Genomic DNA, 20,397 nt, shown 5'->3' with positions numbered 1-20,397 from the left:
AATGGATTGCCGACCGCATCTGACATTTATCTCACTTGATTTCCGGACCTATCAGTGTTGAAGTCTTGCCATATTGCACGTCCGACTGAACTATAATTTAGATTTTTAATATTTATTTCTTAAGCCTGAAACACTATGACTATACGATACACGAGATATGTATAGTCTATAGTACAAGAAACATTATTATGTTCATGTGGTGTGCCACCAAAATCGTGTTCCCGTGTCACCTAGTGACACGCGTGGCATAGGTTCGCCATCCCTGCTCTAGAGTGATACTACTGTATGTTTAAGGATGAAATTGAACGCGCATTCACATAGTATCGGAATTAGAAAAATTGCTAGCGTTTAAGCCCTCGTATGGAAAGGATTAACAAAAACTCAAGTTTTGAACAAACTTTTTGCCATTCCATTCCAGTTTTAATGTGTGTGTATGGATTATTTGCCCACTTTACAAAAAATTGGATGTAACAACAATCCGTTATAGGGAGTAAATGCCACTGTTTTGTATTCTTGCTATAAGGGACTTCTACTGCAGTTATAAAATGAGCACTTTCATATCAATAATTGTTACTGTTAGCAGAACACTTTAGATTACACAACCATCATTAGATTTCTGATTTTCTCGTGGTAAATTGCAAAGCGGATATAAGAAAGGAGTGTTCACCTAGCACTTGCTTTCAGTGCTTTATTCCCACAAGTTTTGAATCAGCGCCTGGCTTGTTCGCTCATTAAGAAATGGCTTTGATGTTCTTTCTTCTAATGCCAACACTAGAATTGAGCGTAATCCCTTATTGTGATTAGTTGCATGTATGCAAACATAGTTCAGCTGGGTGAAAAAGGTTTGTCAAAACTCGGTTGCTCACAAACATTTTTGTGTTTTTTTGGCATTCAATTTACTTCAACTTTCTAATTACAGGCACTCACACCACTGAGACTTATGCACTTGTTATAATCCTTCTTAGTACCAAACCCAATCACTTAATAAGTCATCAATCAGATACCGCCTAGTCCGATCAGTAGACTTGCAACTAATGATAACATCAAGAGGAATCACGACAAGTGGTCAATAGTGCACACTGAAGATGTTAAACCACGACCTTGTAAGAACGTAACCTTTTTCTTAATGAGAACATTTAAAGATTCATAACATCATTCTCACTTCAGTTTTTAATCGCTTCTGATTAATTCTTCTGGCTCGGGGACTGGGTGTTTGTGTCCGTTCCAACACTCTCCTCTTTATATTTGCACAAAACACTACCAACCACCACAAAAACACGCAATAGTGATTATATTCCTTCATACATGGTTGGCGTCAGGAAGGGCATCCGGCCGTAAAACGGCCAAATCCCCATGCGCTACGCAGTTTGCACCCACGACCCCTTAGGTGTGGGAAAACATGTAATTTCAGTTTTAGCAGTATACTGAAGATATCCAATGAGGATCATAACACGTATAATCTGACAAATGTGAAATTAAATTTTTTTTAAAAATTCACATTAACCATAAAGTATTGAGTGAGGAGGATATTGTTTAACAATAAATCATTGTTATAGTGATTTAAGGGATATTAATGTAAAAAACTTGTAAAAAATTATCCAGTGTTCAGCTCTTGTCTTCTTGAATTGATATTGATAAAATGACTATTGATGCTTTGGGTTATAAACAGTACGGTAGAAGTCTGCTGTGGCGAATACGGCACATAATGAGAACCCTGTTATACCTACAGTGTTTTGCTGTCTCTTCGAAATTCCTATATTAAACTGTGTACTATCCTTTGGTTACAGCGAGAGCCCTATCACTGATGCATCCGTTATTACAAGCGATTAAGTCCACACGATTTTTTCCGTTGCCGAAATTGATGCACCCCAGCGATTATGTTGCATACAGTCGATAATCTTCGGTATCGTTTCCTCGCTATGTCAACTAGCAAGTTCTCTCGTCGACGTCCAAAGGCGATGTCGGAGTCAATTGATAATACGCATCGATTGTTGTTCTGTAAAGGAAATTCCAAATGAAAGAGAACATATTTTCATAATGTGTAAATAACGTGTCCAATAACAGTTCTTAACTCGTTAAAAATAAAGGCTGACTAAACGATCGCTTAATTTTAATGCTAAATACTGCAATTAAGTAAAAATGGGATACACCTCGAGGTATGGCAGAGTACATCACTGATTTCAGAGGATAGTCCATATTTTCTCACGTCTAGTTAAATTTCAGAAAGGCTATTCACATGTAAATTTTTAGCAAGTATAACTCATTTTTCTACATGTGTTTCAAATATGTTTTCATGACACATACACTGTTAGGTTAGGTGACGCCTTTTGAAGAAGAAAACTGTGGAGTGATACCGTATTTCTCCAAATGCAAGACGACTTTTTTTTTTTTTTTTTTCCCCCTTCGGAATCTCGTGCGAAAAATCAAGGGTTGTCTTGCATTCGCGGTCTAACAGTAATGAATACCACGGTAACCATGCTGCTTCTTTTCACCAAAATTCATTGACAATAAATGACTGCCTATTTTATTAGAAATTGCTAGCCGTGACAACGGGTTGTACAGTGCCTGTGTGGAACGTCACTGGATTTCAGGAAATGCTGAAGAGAGAATGACATTCTATTAGCATCTACAAAAATGTTTCTCAATCTGCAGAATGGCATCAAAACATGCGAACCTTTGAATTCTTAGAAAGGCCACGGCTACTCATTGGCAGAGTTATAATGCGTCTACTGTACCTGCCGCTTAGTAACATGAAGTTTTATAGACAGGAGGAATGTTTTTGTGATGGATAGTCATATACGTGGAACACGTATTGCCAGCAAATTTTCAACGGGTTCTCGTCGATATTATGATGCCAGTTTTAAGTTAATTGTTACTAAACACTTGGAAATGTAGAATAATTGTGCAGCTGCAAGAAAATATGGCACAGGCCTAACTAAAGCCAATATTTGACATCAGCGTGAAGATACTTAAAAAATGTGGAGTGTACAATGAATTCAGTGGTCCGCAACAAGGATGCTTTTAAAAGTCAAAAATGAAATTGTGCGGTATATGCATGAAAAATGCAAGGACGATCCGTCCATACTGTGGCACAAGAAACTCGTTCGTTGAACTTCAACATCCGCGATTAGGCCTATACATCGCTAGCCGCTGAAATTGGCCGATCCCGGCAAGCGAGATGTGCGTGTAGCGGTTGCCGGTTATATCTGACGCTGAGTAAAAGTGCCGGAACAGTTTTATATACAGAGAGAATATTTTCCTGGCGGATCGCCATATTGTAGAGATGCATGGAATAGGTATTGCTGGCAAATGCTCAACGGATTCTCTTTGGTATTACGATGCCAATTTTAAGTTAATTGTCATTAAATCCACGGGTGTTCGGTGTCTAAATATTGTCTAAAAATGTGTAGTCTACAACAGTCATTCATATGATTTTACAAAGCACTTTTTGAGCCTGATTAAAATTTTTTGAAGGAGAAACTGGGGTTCGTTTTGGATTCGGTGAAATACGGTACTGTAATTTTTTCAGAATGAAGTTAAACATACACTTTCACGTACTATTGGATTTCGAAAAATATGGGTATCATCCACAGAAATGCAAGTTTTGAACAAACTGATTGCAGTTTCATACCGATTTTAATGTTTATGGGGGATATTCTGACTTTTATACAAAAATTCGATATAACGACAATCCGCTATAGCGAGTAGATTTTCCGCTGTTGTGAATTCTCGCTATAATGGACTTCTACTGTATATCCAAAATGTAGCTTGGGGGAGTAAGTACATACATGTAATAGATTCCATTGTGATCTTTCTGACACAAATACTCTGTTCCACAGGGCTCTATGGAGTACCTGTCATTCGCTGCCATGTCAAAGCTGATTGCAGCAGCTGCCACTTACCCATACCAGGTGATACGAGCCAGGCTGCAGGACCAACATCACGACTACAAGGGCTCGTGGGACTGCGTTAAGCGCATCTGGAGGTATGAAGGGGCCAGGGGATTCTATAAGGGGCTGTGCCCATACCTTTTACATGTCACACCCAACATATGTCTCGTCTTCTTGATTTACGAGAAGTTCACTGGAAATGGCTAAGGAAATCGCAATGTACCTTCTGTTCTTTATTTATTATCTTTAAATGTTCTGTTGTGTAAATGTGCAAATTTCTTTTATGAAGTATTAAAAGAAAAAGTGAACTGATCTTCACTCAGTTACCACCATCCACTTATGACGTAGAGATGTTCTTTAATTCATCCTTGCTCGTGTGAAAGCAAAACAAGAAATGCAGAGTGTTTTAAAGTCTCTCTAAACAACATGCTTCTCGGTACAGCTCAGCAGTGCAATAGACTTACTTATTTCCTTCTTTTGGAATGCTTTCTGTGAAAGATTTTAATGTCCATTATGTGGGCACTGTATGTAAACTGCAAAAAGCCACTGGAATATGAGTGTAATTTACAATGATGTAGGAGTTGGAGAGATCAGACTTGATGTGTCTTTCTATATTTACTTGTATACAGCATGCATCTTCATTTAGAATAGAAAAAGGCAAAGTATTTTTTGACATTATGTCATGACCTTGTTAAATTCAGCTCAGTACACATCAGATTCTGGTTTTCGGGGCAATATAATTTAACAATAATAACTAAATTTGTGTCATAATTGTCCACCTTTCCAATACTACATTATGCAATATTTACGTTTCATTTTTGATCCAGGAACTACTATCAGCTTTGGCTGGCCATCATCAGCCTTAATACAAAACTGAGCTGTGACATAACTCAGATTTAGAATGGTGATAGGCATCTTCACTGTCTTACCAAGTTTCACATCCTTGAAGTTCAGTCTGAGATTTCTTGAAAAGAGCTAAGATAAGTACAGCATCATCTTCCAGTTCCACATGCTGCACTTTTTCACGTGGTGAAATGGCAACCTTGGAAGATGAACGAGTTGCCATTTCATTTCACACACAAACAGATTGCAGTTACTGTTTTTTAATGATTCTGGACTCCTCAACATTCGAAACTGTCGTAAAATTGACTATAACAACCGCTTTTCATACATACATACATACATACATACATACATACATCAATCATTATAGACCGTTATGCCTTTCAGCGTTCAGTCTGCACGCCTCCCTGAATTTACTAAAAGTCGCCACAATCATCTACTTGCGACTAGAGATGTGGCCTCATTAGTTCTAAACCTCTTATCTTTAAATCCTTAGAAACTGAGTCTGTCATTGTCTTCGTCTCCCTCTTCTTCCCTTACCCTCCGTTACAGAGTCCATTATTTTTCTAGGTAACCTATCCTCCTCCATTTGCGTCACATTACCCCACCACCGAAGCCAGTTTGTGTGTGCAGCTTCATCCGTAGAGTTCATTCCTAACTTAGCCTTCATCTCCCAATTCTGAGTACTCTCCTGCCATTGTTCTCACCTGTTTGTAGCAGCAACCATTCTCACTACTTTCATGTCTGTTACTTCTAACTTATGAATAAGATATCCTGAGTCCACCCACCTTTAGTTCCCGTAAAGCAAAGTTGGTCTGAAAACAGACCGCTGTAAAGATAGTTTCGTCTGGGAAGACTTCCTTCTTACAGAATACTGTTAATCATAACTGCGAGCTCACTGCATTAGCTTTACTGCACCTCAATTCAATCTCACTATATTACCATCCTGGGAGAACACACATCCTAAACACTTGAAATTATCTACCTGTTCCAGCTTTTTATCACCAATCTGACGTTCAATTCTGTTGAATTTCTTACCTACGGACATCAATTTAGTCTTCGAAAGGCTAATTCTCATACCATACTCATTGTACCTATTTTCAAGTTGCAAGATATTAAAATGCAGGCTTTTGGCACAATCTGCCATTAAGACCAAGTTGTCAGCCTAGGCCAGACAGCTTACATTTCCACCAACCTGAATCCCTCCCTGTCACTTCGTAACTTTCATCAGACGATCCATGTAATCTACAAACAACAAAGGTGAAAGATTACAGCCTTATCTAACCCCTGTAAGAACCCTGAACCAAGTACTCATTCTACCATCAATTCTCACTGCAGCCCAGTTGTCAACATAAATGCCTTTGATTTTAATAATCTACCCTTAATCCCATAGTCCCCCAGTATGGCCAACATCTTTTCCCACGGTACCCTGTCATATGCTTTATCTTGATCTACGAAACATAAGCATAAATGTCTATTTCTCTCGTACCATTTTTCAATTACCTGGTGCATACTGAAAATTTGATCCTGACAGCCCCTCTGTGGTCTGAAACCACACTGGTTGTCATCCAACTTCCTCTCAACCCTCCCTTCCAAGATGCCAGTGAATACTTTGCCTGGTATACTAATCAATGAGATACAGTGGAACCTTGGATTGCGAGCATAATTCGTTCCGGCAACATGCTTGTAATCCAAAGCGCTCGTATATCAAAGCAAGTTTTCCCATAAGAAACAGTTAAAACACGGATGATTCGTCCATAACACAAAAATATTTATTCGCATACCATTTCTAAAACAAAATATAACATAAAACAAGTTAAAGTGCACTTTACTATACCATAGAATCATCGTTGGTGTGAAGGAGATGAGAGATGACATGAGAAGAGTTACTGTGTAGCATGAATTTCACGATCTGAATCACTCACTGGAATTGGTTCCTTTTCGTGCAACTTTAACGAGGAACCTGTCCAATGACTGTCGCTTTTGCCTCTCTTTGAGGATTTCACGAAAATGTGACATAGCGTTGTCATTGAACTGATTCATTGCTCTCACTGCTACAGCCTTATTCGGGTGGTGTTTCTCTGCAAAATTTTGCACCGTTTCCCACATTTTGCACCTCCATTGAATCTCGGTTGAAGTGAGAGATTCCATTGACTTTTCCTCCTCCTCTTCCCCGGACAAGATCTCCTCCATAACCTTCTCCTGTTGTTCAAGATGCAGGTCCATCAGTTCGTTGGTCGTCCCATGCCATGTTTTTCCACCAGCTCTTGAATGTCCACGTCGTTCACCTCCAGCGTCATAGTCTTTCCTAAGGACACAATTTCATCAACAATCGGTGGCTCATTGTCACCAACAATCCCCTCAAAGTCACATACAGGAATACAGTCAGGCCACAGCTTTCCCCAAGCGGAAGTGACAGTTCTCTTGGTAACTCCATCCCCGGCTTTATCGATGATCTTCAGGCAGTTCACGGTGGGGAAATGATTTCTCCCAAACTCACGGAGGGTAAGGTTTCTTCCTTCGGTCCCTTCGAAGCATCCCTGAAATAATGGTTTGCTGTATAGCTTCTTGAAGTTCGAAATGACTTGCTGATCCATAGGCTGGAGTAGTGTTGGGAGGAAGGAACTTATTCTTAACGAACTTGAATTCCTCCAGTAAGTCGTCCTCAAGGACTCAAGACCTGGAGGATGAGCAGGAGCATTGTCCATAACCAGCAAAACTTTGAGTGGCAGATTATTTTCTGAAAGGTATTTCCTCGCTACAGGACCAAAGACCACATTCATCCATTCAACAGAGGCACAGGGGAGGGGATAACGTAGGCACACGTGAAGCTCATATTGCGGAACCTCGCTCGCTTATCAAGTTACAATTTATTTAAAATGTTTGCTCGTCTTGCAAAACACTTGTAGACCAAGTTACTCGCATTCTGAGGTTTCACTGTACCTCAATAGTTGTTGCAATCCTTCCTGTTCCCTTGTTTATATATGGGTGGAATTACTGCTTTTGTCCAATGTGGAGGTACCTTACCAACACTCCATTACTAATCTATGAAGCCATTTTGTCCCTGCCTTCCCACTATACTTCACCATTTCAGGTCTAATTTCATCTATTCCTGCTGCTTTATGACAATGGAGTTTATTTTCCACCTATTCCACTTCCTCAAGCTTAATTTCACAAACATAATTTTCCTCCTCCTGCTGAGCTTGGTTGTTCGCGACACCACCAGGAATATTTCCTTTTACGTTGAGAAAATTTTCAAAATATTCCCTCCACCTGTCCAGTCATTCCCTGGGATCTATTAGGAGTTCCTCATTTACCTAAAACTCTGTTCATTTCTTTTTTTTCCCTCCCTTCCTAAGATTCTTTATTACTGTTCAGAATGGTTTCCTTGCTGTTTAAACTAGCCTTTCCTGGTTATTACCAAAATCTTCCCACAACTTCGTCTTGGATTCAGCATCTATTTGTTTCACTGTTTCTTTAATCTACGTACGATTCCCTGTCTGCATCAACCCTTGTTAGGAGCCATTTCTGTTATGCCTTCTTTTTTACATTTACATGCCTCTTTCACTTCATCATTCCACTAAGATATTTGCTTTTTCCCATCTTTACACACAGTTTTTCCTAGGCATTCCCTTGCTCTTTCTACTACAGTATCCCTGTATGCCACCCATTCTCTTTATCCTGAACCTGGTTACTGTCCACTGTTCGGAACTTCTCACTAATCATATTCATGTACTTCCAATTTCCTCGTCCTGGAGATTTTCTACCCTTATTCGTTTGCAGACAGATTTCACTTTATCCTAGGCCTGGAGATACTTAGTTCACTACATATCAAATTGTGGTCTGTATCACCGAAACATCCCCAGAAAATCTGTACATTCTTAACAGATTTCCTGAATTTGAAGTCCGTTAAGTCTTTTATGAATCTGGTACCCCTACCCTCCCATGTGTAGCAGTCAATAGCCTTATGCTTGAAGAATGTATTCATAACTGCTAAACCCATACTAGTACAGAAGTCCAGCAAACTCTTCCCATTCCTATTAGCTTCCATATCTTCCTCACATTTCCAATCTCCTCCACCAGTTGTATACAATATGTACACTTCCAAAACTTACTCAGTATAGGCAGCTGGAAAGGATTGTTCGAAATTACTCTCAGAAGATTCTTGTGCTAAGAAGGCAGTTCACCTTCCAAACACAACTCTAGAAGCCACATTAATAGTACAGTAGAACCTCGATTATACGTTCCCGGAAACTACGTTTTCCCGTAACATTCGTTCAAATTACGTGGTCCCGCTAGCATCCTAATTAAATCACGTTGTAAAAATTCCGCATTATCCGTTCCTCGAAGAAACGATTTCCCGGATCAACCATCCAGAAATTTCAGTTCCATCAACGGTAAATCCTCGATCACGCATTTTCCAAGAAACTGTATCTTACGAAAGGACGGCTATGGCACAGATCTTGGAGTTGACGTCGCGTCATTGTGGTAATTTGAAGAAGTACTGTACTGGAAAAGCAATCAGCGGTGAACTTGTATAAGGGATCATCTTAACATCGCATTCGGGTAGTATTGTTTAGAGAATCCTCGGAAATCATAAAGCAGGGAGTGCCCTCGACAATTGGAAGGAGGCAGAGCGCATTTCGACAGCTCTATTCGTACTTGCAAAACGTCTACATTATGTCCAGGGTTAGATGTTTATTTTTTACTCTTTTTGAGTGTGTCGCCGAACAGGTTTTCGGCATTTCCCTCAGGGCACTGTATAGTCACTGTGCTTTCAGGCAGGAATAGAAACTGCTCCTTCTTAAGTAACATAAATTTGGTATTATCGTGTATGATTGTTATCGAGACCAGAACAGATGTTGCACCTTCCAATACATATGTAGGCTACATAAAGCCATGGGAGGTTTTGGGATTGCCTATTACTGTTTTGGTCCTAATATAAGATTGGGAATTTCACATTTTTATGTTAAAATGTTATAAAAGCCGCAGTCATTTATGTGCGCATACTACATTTAAAAACTTTGTATCTCGCACTCTTACCGACTTGTACAGCGAGCGCGCTTTCCAGCTAAGTTCAAGGTCGCGAATAATCGTAATTTCGGAAGTGTTAATGATATTTTTTTCTCTTTCCGATTTGATTGTGATTAGTGACGGGCAGAATTAAATATAATGCATTTGAGAACTTGAGGAATGATACTTTCAAAACCATATTCTCGCGTTCAACATAACCTTTAAAAATCGATGTAGACTAGGCCTAATTTCTGCGGTACAAGATTTCCATAAACTAAGACGGTATACCAGTGACTAAATTACAATGGAAGATTTTTTAAAAAAAAGAAAGGATTTTGCCATCATGTTGGACGCTTTTGTATCCAATGTGCTTTAATTTATTAGATTAGAGAATGAAAAAAACTGCTTGTGGTCGATTGTTGTTTGGCTCGGCGTTACGGCTATTAGATTTTTCGAAGAGTTTGGCTGATCAAAGTTGCTGAACTGAAAGCAGTTTTCAAAGGAATATGACGAAGTTTTCAGAGGAAACTGACGAAGATTCCCCGGTAAAACTGATAATTTTTGAGATTTTAAAGTCGCGTACCGGTAATTAAACGTTTGAAGCCAGCCCCGCGGTCTAACTTGTCTGCTTCTCACCCGGAGGGCCCGAGTTCGATTACTGGCCAGGTCAGGCATTTTTACCTGTATAAGAGGGCTGGTTCCAGGTTCAGTCATTCTACGATTACCTTTAATTGAGGAGTTATTTAATGGTGATACAGCGACTCCGGTCTAGAGAGCCAGGAATAACGGCAGAGAGGATTCGTCACACTGACCATGTGTCATCTCGTATTTGCAGGCCTTCGGACCGAGGGCGCTCGCTTGGTAGGCGGAAGGCCCATTGGGGCTGTAGTTTGGTTTGGTTTAGGGGCGATTATAAGATATTAAGTATACATATTTCATTTTTGTTTAGTCAAATTGTTGTTGGATCATTCGTTCCTGGATTTTCCGTTTTCCCGTGTTGTACGTTTTTTGTCCGTGCTCCCTCGAAAAACTGAGAATGGAGGTTCCACTGTGTATCCATTTAACAAGAACAGACTTACTGTTGCATAACAATGACACAGTAACTCTCCAGTAGTGGTTACACTCTTGTGTCTTGAAAATAATAAAGCAAACGGATATCCTCTCTCCAAGCATCTGATGAGGGGGGGAAAAAAAATCTGCCCAGCACCTGAGTTCCCCTTTTATCCCTCGCTCATTCTCTCTGCTGGGCTTTTGAACTCTCAGTCATTAATGTGAAATCTCAAGAAAAACCAATTGGCATTCTCCAAGATGGCAAATCTTCCTTCACATCTTAATGTTCTGGGCGCCATTATGCTGTGGTCTTCTCTGGTCTATGTGACCTCGGCAGTATCGCCTGTGTAATCCTTAGAAGTTTACTGCGCTCATATCTCCAATGCCAACTTGCTGCTTAATGTCTTAGTTGTAGAACTCTGCATTATAATATTCATTTGTAGACTGCTGCCATTTAATTTTGCTATTACTTAACCCATTCGCTTACCTTATAAACATCAGTTCCAGACCTTTAAATTACCATTTAAATGCTGGTGTTTATATGGTCCATGCAAGACTGTGCTTAACCTGGCAGTGGTGTGGTCAGAAATTCATACGCCAGTGGTGTATGGGGGCGTGCATGTTGTTTTTTATATATTAAAAATGCTTAACGTTTGAAATTTGTATTTTAATGGATTCCATGTTATTACTACAACATAAACCGATTATATATTGATATAAAATGGCAACAATGCAGTTCAACATTTGTTTATTCACTAATAATCATCTGACTTTTCTTAGTCGCACAGTCATCACACATTACCACCATGTGCTCCATACACAAATAAATGTCACATTGACTAAACTTGTATTTTGTTTTGCGGTCATTCTTCCTTGGACATTTCCTACAGCGTCCCTGTTTCTTCTGAACTTCTTTTGGAGGTTATTGAGGTAATGGTGCTGTTGAATGATGTCAGACATTGGCAGGCAGATTTCTAGGCAAATTCACGTTTTGTCTCTGATTTACTTGGCCGCTAATCAACTCGAGAGACAAATCTTTCAAGAACGTCCGACGTATATGTTGAGTTTTGAGATTGGAATCGTAAATTATCTGTGCATTTGTTCCCGCCACATTCATCAGAGCAAAGAATAATGTTAGCGGCCATCGCCTACTGTTCCTTGATAGTCAAATGATGCAGAAAGTTCATCTACAACTTCAACACTGCCTTTAGTAGTGTTATAGAATGTATTGATTTCGGGTTTAGCAGCATTCCCTGTAGAAGAATCAATGGTATCATCATTATGCATTGTGGACATCAGTAAGACAACTTTGTTTCTTTTTTGGGGTCATAGGTGACTAAAGTATTGTCTTCGTGAAGTCCAAAGATGCTTGAGTGAACAGGATGACATCGTGTGTTTACAAACGATGGTGGAATTTTCCTCTTGTTCTTTCGTATCGTTCCAACCAATGTCAGTTTATGTTCACGTAGAAGTTTGGAGGCAAGGTTGCAACTTGTGGACCAGTTATCTGTGGTCAAATTCCTACCTGAACCTGATATGGGTTGAATCATCTGTTCCACTAAGTCTTCTGTTTTGTTACTTACTTTGAAAGGACCCCTTTAGCTGCCTTCCTAAATATACTTCTAAATTTAAAGTATAATACATTCCGGCATCAACTAAGGCAAAGATTTTTAGTCTGTATTTTCCTGGTTTGGTAGGAATGTACATACTTATGGGACGTTTTCCTGGAATGCTTCCAATTTTTCATCTAATGTAACGTATTCACTTACAGAGTAATGTCTTTTACAGGTACTGACAAACTGATCAAATAGGTCTTTAATTGGAGCCAATTTATCTACCTCCTTCCTGGCTGCTCGTGTATCTTGGTCATCAAACCGAAGACACCGCAAACGAATTCTAAATCTCTGTAGAGACATTGTAGATTTAAAAATGTCTATCCCAGTTCCATCAGATGCCCAAAGTTCTTCTAAATTCAACCTACTTGCTTTGTGAATCTCTAAGTATAGGAGCCCTAGTACTGCCATAATTTGTCTCTGTTGTTGGTTTTAGTATGTATGGTTGTGAATACTGACCAATCTGACACTCAGTGCGCTTATTTGTGAACAAACCTAATGTTTCAATAATATCTGAAGGCACAAACACATTGTTTGGCATTACCAACACCACCTGGAAGATGAGAAATGTTACGCGCCCTTGTTCGAACATTAGGCCGTGAACTTTCCTTCCTCCATTTTGTGGTCCCGTCCTTACCCAGATAATTTACACGGTCACTATCTTCTTTTTCTTCCTCTTCCTAGACATCCTCTTCCTGCTCTGATGTGTCGTGATCACTTGAAATAACATATTCTTCATCTCCATCAGAATCAACTGGTTCATCCAGTACAGCATCATTTAGTGCTCACATATTGTCCCCTTGAGGCCAATAAGGATCCATCTATAACAATATTTATTGTTAAGAACTAAATATAACATATTAGGAAGCATAGAAAGAAAAATATAATTTTAATAAGTAATAAGTTTTATGAAACTGGAGTGGTGTGTGGGGGTTTCCTAAACTACTATTTGTTTCAACTACAGCTCACAGTCAAATGCACAACTAAGGTTACGACACCACACTCACCGCCCTCTGTTGACACCAACTGACAGCTACTTGGAACTACAAAGCAGTGCTAGGCGCATTCTACCGAATATTTATATATTGCCGTATTTACTCGCGTAATAGACCCCTTTTCCCCTCACTTTTGCAGCCTGAAATAGTAAAGGAGGGTCCAATATGCTATATCCTCAAAATTTTGTGCAGTGAACACAACTTCTAGGCTATAAAGACCTATACATTGTACGTGTAAACATTCTGTACTATTATTTAACAAACTTAGAATGTATTTGAGTTATACTGGCTATTTTCGTCAGAAGGCAGTATTTCTAAACGTAAAAAGAAAATAAAGGGTGAACACTATTTTTAGGCCTACGATACATATAAATGTCCGTTTTAGATACTCATATCACGTCATTCGTTACATCTCATTAATTCCTCTGGTGAGGCTGACGTCAGGAAGGGCATACGGCCGTAAAAACTCACTACGAAGATTCATCTCGTTTCATACTCCACCCCGTAGAAAAAAAGGGGATATAATTAAATATTGTTACAAAAAGTCCGACTCCTTGGCTGAATGGTCACCGTACTGGCCTTCGATTCAGAGGGTCCCGCGTTTGATTCCCGGCCGGGTCGGGGATTTTAACCTTCATTGGTTAATTCCAATGGCCCGGGGGCTGGGTGTTTGTGCTGTCTCCAACATCCCTGCAACACACACACCACTATCCTCCACCACAATAACACAAAGTTACCTACACATGGCAATGCCGCCCACCCTCATCGGAGGGTCTGCCTTACAAGGGCTGCACTCGGCTCTAAATAGCCACACAAAATTATTATTATTATTATTATTATTATTATTATTATTATTATTATTATTATTATTATTATTATTATTGATACAAAAGAACTTAATGGCCAGTCATTTGTCTCTGTCAGTTCAGCAGTAGGCCTACCGCACAGTAAATCTGATCACTGCTGTCATTTGAATATTATCGCCTTGCGCCGTCAACTTCCCTGCCCTGATACCTGCGTGTCGGTATTTCAAGTGATGCCATCTTCACTGCCATCTCGTCAGTTGCATCAGCCATGCTTCATTCTTTTCGAACCATGCACTGCAATCGAGAGCATATGAGGTCCCGTCTATTTGAACCTTTTAAAAATAATTTCGTTCCAGGCTATAAAGTCTAAACAGCGTGAATCTCTTCCCAAATGGTTTCTGGAGATGGTCTCTGATATTTCCAGTTGGTGTATATGTCGCAGAAGCCACTTCTTCCGAATAAAGCCATGCTGTAGAAGGCATGCCAAACCATCATCTGATAACTAGCGTATGTTAAGAGTTGTACTTCCGAATGTAATACAAAGTAATTGGAAACATTCTTTTGGTAACTGCGGCTGTTGAAACACAGACCCTTAGTTTTAAGTATATTTCATGCTTGTTCTCTACATTTATCTCATCAGGATTTACGTAAACAGCTGTCCATGAGATAAGACAGACCACATTGTTTAGGTTAGGTATATTATCACCCTGATAGTGCCAATAGTTCCTCTACGGAAAGAATAAAAATAAATAACAGGAAAATATTCTGAATTTATGGATATCTACAGGTGTGGCGGTAATGAGTTTTATTATCATAATGTTTAATTTTGTATGTTTGTTGTCTCTTTTTTTTATTAACGCATACCGGTACCCTAGTATGTTTTGTTGTTTTGCATCTCTGAAAATCGTTTAAAGTAGGCCTACGTGGGGGCATAAAATTATTATTATTATTATTATTATTATTATTATTATTTGTTAGGTACTTTGGAGAGTAAAACAGTCATTTTAATTGGATAGCTTTTATCACATTTTAAACTTCTCTCCAAATATAGGTATACGTATATTGACCCGAGTTACGAGATATTAAATGACCACTTTGTTGATGGTCTCGCCTGGTGTATAAATATCAACAACTGCGAATATTTCTCAACTAAAGTAAACTTGTTTCCTTATCCCGAGGTGGTACAGCTCTTTTTAGACACACTCCCAGTGGAGGGGAGTTACATGTACCGCTTTTACTGCCTATCAACCTTCCTGTCATAATAAGACTTGTACCCGCTTCAATGCGGAATTATTGTTCTTCTCTGACGAATTACGTTGGGGAGTCTTATATGCAAGATTTATTTTTTCATTTTCTTAGTCTTGAAAACCCATGGGGGGGGTCTAATACACGAATAAATACAGTATGTGCTAAGGGGTATGCTGCACCCCAGCACATTACTGCCAGGTTAAATGATATCGCTGCAACTACTGGCTCAAATGTTATCAAAGTTTCATAGAAATACTCTAAAGTAATAATTTCAGTGGAATATGTTACATTACAGTGAAAAATGTGAACTGTGCACTACAAACTCGCCCAGTACTGTAATTCTTCTTAGTATGGAATATCTTGAAGCATTCAGGCATGTGAAGAGCTACTTCGCAGACCTCGCACTCCCGTCTGCTTGTGCTGGTTGTCTCTTTGGCTGCACACACTCGAGATTGCCTTGAGGGGATTTTGGACAAGCAGATTCCCATTTCCACTCTTCAACTTTGTTTTTTCTTGCGGTGTTTGTAATATTTACATCTGCTTCTTCACTCGTATTACTATCACGAACTTCACGAAGAACAGATAACGTATCTACATCACTAGATTCTTAGGAAGAACTTTCAGATATATTATAATCTTCTTCACAATCTCTATTCAGTAAAATAGCCACGACTTCTCGCTTGGTAATAGCCTTGTGCGTGCTCATCTTTACTCACTGAATACCTCTGACGTCAGCTCAATGCTATCTTCAATTTATGTGGTTAATCCCCTAAACATGACTCAGATACAGCTGAAGAGACTTCCTTCAGATATGTTTATAATGCTATCTGTTGAGTTTTTAATGTACTACCTTCCCTTTACCATCGATAAAGCAGGGTGCTGCATTACCCCTTCAATTCGACCGTTAGGTAAGCCGGGCACAGGCTCGCGCATCCCATCGATTCGACGGGTAGGTAAGCTGGTGGGTTAATCTCACACCCAATGTCACATTTAATCCTCTTAAATACTGATAACTGTGAACTTTGTGGTGTTTACATTTTCCTAGATTTGTGTGGATTGTTGCTTTTTGCGTAAGCTGCCTGCGTCGTATGGTATAGGGTTTGTGTGGACAGCGTTCTGTTTCGCACTTCCATTTAGTTAACTGGAAGTGCTCTCAAACAGAAATATATGATCTCGTTATGCAATCTGAAGTACCTCTGGATGAGACTGTACTGAGCTGGTTTGCCGAGTTGTAATTTATTCTTCGACCTGGTAGAAAGATATTGAGGGATGTTGTATATTCTCAAATGGGTGAAGAAATTTGTTATGGTTGATTTTTGCCTTGATATATCCAGGATTGAATACGCCAACTGGAAATAAAACATGCTATACACAAGTAAATACTTAATCGTACCTTTCTACTGAAAGATTTTACTATAAGATCAACTCAAACATCTTAATGCGTGATAGTGTAATTGAGTATGAAAAATAACACACAAAAAATAATAATAAATAAAATTTTGAAGGATCCAGGATTGAAGTTAATTTTGAACATAAGTTAAAAGAAAATTGTATCAGCATTAAGATGATTGGAGTAATCACACACATTTCCATATATCCTTTTCTGCGGAAAATTTTTCTGCGATTGTTTCATTTAATTGCCCACTACATTTGTATGCTTGTATAGTGAATACTTTAATAAATAACAGTCCATGACGATCGGTAATTGTAAATGCTCATGCTGGTGACATGAGACCCATCCTGGGCAGAAGCTTTTGGCATCGTGTTTTATTTATGTTCCTGTATTTGTGGAAAGTGAAAGATTGTTTTCCCTTTAGTTCCTGCACCACTTAACGATAAACAGTTGGGTTTGTGGAGTTGAAAGAGAAAGGTGTGTGTGTCTGTATTGCTGGACGCCATACCAAACATGAAGCCTGGAACAGCTATATTGCACCTGACATCCTCTATAAACTTGTTTTTGACTAATACTTGTGCTTGTTTCTTCTGAATTTCATTATGGTTGGGACCCCTGACATATTTAATACTTCATAGTTAACCTTGTGTGGACAGCGAATCTCTCCTATTTTCAAGTTCTGGATTTTTTTCTAGCAACTTGCTAGAATAATTTTAACACATACTCCCTGCTGTTGTTTCACCCCTAGATTCCAAAAACCCAGGAATATTTCAAATTAGTTTGTACATGATTTTTGTGAACATGTTGAAAAACCATGACCATATTCTGAAGGAAAGAGTATCAAGTATATTCTAGAATGTAAGAAATAACTTTAATAAATACAGGGAAATAACTTGTGCACATGTCAGATGCTGTATCTAGATGAAGTCGTCTTGCTGCAGGATTCAATGTGTGTTGTATTTCTGAAGAATTCTCGAGTAGTCTACAAGTAGGGACACAAATGAACAGCCTAGGACAGAAAAGACAGTGAACATAGAATATATCCATGGTAATCAAAACCCTAATTCTGGTCGTACATGCTATCTTACAATGCAGGAAACCTGTCCCCGACCTATCTTGGGCATGGGATGTGCTAGGGTTTCACACAGCCTGACTCAAGTTATTGATTGGGCTTCTGTGTGTTAAAAAGGGTGGTAAAAGTACAGTAGAACCCCTATTTAATGTTTTTACAGGGACCTGATATTTTTAACCTTAAGTGGGGGTTTGGCTTAAATCAAGGCTTCAGTAGAAAGCATACTATTTCCAGAGATCTTTGCCTGTATTAACATAATGTACTGCCATACGTTATTTATATGGTAACAGCAATAAAACACAGATATCTGCTCTACACATTGTACTGTAGTTACACCTTTGTACAGTTTGTGCTGAAGATTACTCTTGTGTTGAACTGCCCCTGCTATCTAAGCAAGAGACCTGTATTGCACTGTAACTAGCTTTGGCTCAGATTGTTCCTTGACAATAAGCAAATTTTTTCCATGTACTATCAGATGACAGACCTATGCTATTTGCACATACATAGGGAAATGTGGTTGCTAGATGATGGATCATTATCTCGTACATGCACCTTCATTGTACACTGTTAAGCCTTTTAGCATTCAGTCTGCAAGCCTCTGCGAATGAACCAACTGCTTCCATAATCCTGTATGTGTAACCAGCTCTGTAGCTTCTTTTACGCTGACCAGCAAAATTTATGGATCACTTGAATTTCCAAATTTAAAAAAAATGTAAAATTTCAAAACGTTTGTTTTATTACTTACACTGATCATTTTCATTAAAAAATTATCGAAGTAAATAAGAGTAGTAGTAACAGATAGATAACATTACTTACATAATTTTTTCTTGAAAATAATCAGTGTAAATAATAAAACAAATGTTTAACAATTTAACATGGGTTATCCTTAGAAAATTGAAGTGATCCATTAATTTTGCTGGTCAGTGTACTTGCACACTCTTAAAACTTTGTCTCCCTCTACATCTCTTAGTTGGTTAACAGGTAAGGTAAGGGTGTATTCCGCCCGAAGGTAGGTCCAAACCTCCGCAGAGGTGCGCCTGAGCCGGAGTTTGCATACGGTAGGGTGGCCAGTTCCTTTCCGCTCCTCCATTCCCTTACCCTCCACCAACAGCGCGTGGCAACCCTTCCAAATCTTGACCACACCCAATGTTGCTTAACTTCGGAGATCTCACGGGATCCGGTGTTTCAACACGGCTACGGCTGTTGGCATTTTGTTAACAAATTGTTTTAATGTTATTAAAGAGTATGTTCACTGTTATTCCTGATAATGGTGTGCCCATGGTTAACCTTACCTTCTGACAGATTTTTGTCGGTGAATGCAAAACTTCTTTGGTTCAAGGTTGTTCTTATAATAACGTTATACATGATTTTCCATAAAAGTCGGGCAAGATTCCAAACTTGCACAAAAACTCATTTAAATCTGTATGAAATAGCAATCGGGTTGTTTAAACATTTTCGCAGATGTTTTCCAAGCAGCGGCTTGCTTATTAGCACGTATTTTCTAATTCCAATGCTCTCAACATGCATATTCGGGTTCATTAGTAAAAATCGTAATAGCATCATCCAGAGTCTTGTGGCAAACATTTCAATTTTCTTACTTCAAACGGAGTCGCCTAACCTAAGTTTACTGCACACATATTATGAAAACATATTTCAAGCTCTCTGTTGAATAATTCAGTTTTTACTATAAATTTACATCAGAACAGACTTTCTGAAATTTAACAAGATGCAAAAGTACATAACATAACCTCTGAAATTAGTAATGTACACTGCTGTATTTTGAAAGGGGGAAGTATCATATTCTTCTCTTATTTCAGTACTTGGTATTTAAATTAAGCAATCTTTTACTTCAGCCTTTATTTCTAAGGAGTTAACACCTGCTGTCATTGCACTTATTGCTAAAACATCTTCTCCCAATGTTTGTTTACACCAGTTGGAGTTGTGAGGCGACAAATACATTAATACACCAATACCAGACAGTTCTATCTCAACAGCATTGAGTGGAGTGCGAACAGTGACGATGGTGACATCTAGCGTATAGGTGTGACAAGCCCAGGGACTGCATAACTCTCGATGCTATAGTTCAGAGAAATGTTTCCACTGATTGGAAATATAAAGCTGCAGATTTTAGAAGGCACAGAAGACATTGGAAATCATGCAGCAGGAAGAAAATACATAGACGAGAGTTGTATTTGTGACTGGCAATAAAATAAATTACGGTTTCAGCAAACTAGTAGTAATCTCCGGGCATTTTGTGAACAAGAAAACAAGGTTTCCTGAGATTGAAGTAAGGTTATGTGCGTATATTAAAGAAAAAAATAAGATTCGGATGTGCCATTAAGAGTGAAATATACCAATTTAAAGCCCTATCAATTGCATAAAATCTAGGTGTTATGGGATTCGAAGCTAGTTGTGGATGTCTTTTGCGATTTTATATTCGTTGTGGCTATAGTTTTCAAAGATAACTACCATTG

The 20,397-nt window shown here is 38.8% G+C and overlaps 2 protein-coding genes across 2 annotated transcripts in view; one reads left to right on the top strand and one right to left on the bottom strand.

Moving 5' to 3' along the window:
- LOC136882117 (U2 snRNP-associated SURP motif-containing protein) overlaps positions 1 to 20,397 on the bottom strand; it is a 238,506-nt gene that overhangs the window by 184,143 nt on the left and 33,966 nt on the right. The window lies entirely within an intron of this gene.
- Positions 1 to 20,397, top strand: part of LOC136882118 (solute carrier family 25 member 32) — an 89,227-nt gene that overhangs the window by 51,142 nt on the left and 17,688 nt on the right. The window contains exon 5 of the mRNA XM_067154644.2: positions 3,840 to 3,985. Coding sequence (XP_067010745.2) covers positions 3,840 to 3,985 — 146 coding nt within the window. The remainder of the gene's footprint in view (positions 1 to 3,839; positions 3,986 to 20,397) is intronic.

Source organism: Anabrus simplex, chromosome 10 (genome assembly GCF_040414725.1).
Source record: "Anabrus simplex isolate iqAnaSimp1 chromosome 10, ASM4041472v1, whole genome shotgun sequence".
Taxonomy (NCBI): Eukaryota; Metazoa; Arthropoda; class Insecta; order Orthoptera; family Tettigoniidae; genus Anabrus; species Anabrus simplex.
The sequence above is the reverse complement of the archived record's forward strand: the minus strand, read 5'-3'. Positions and strand labels throughout refer to the sequence as shown.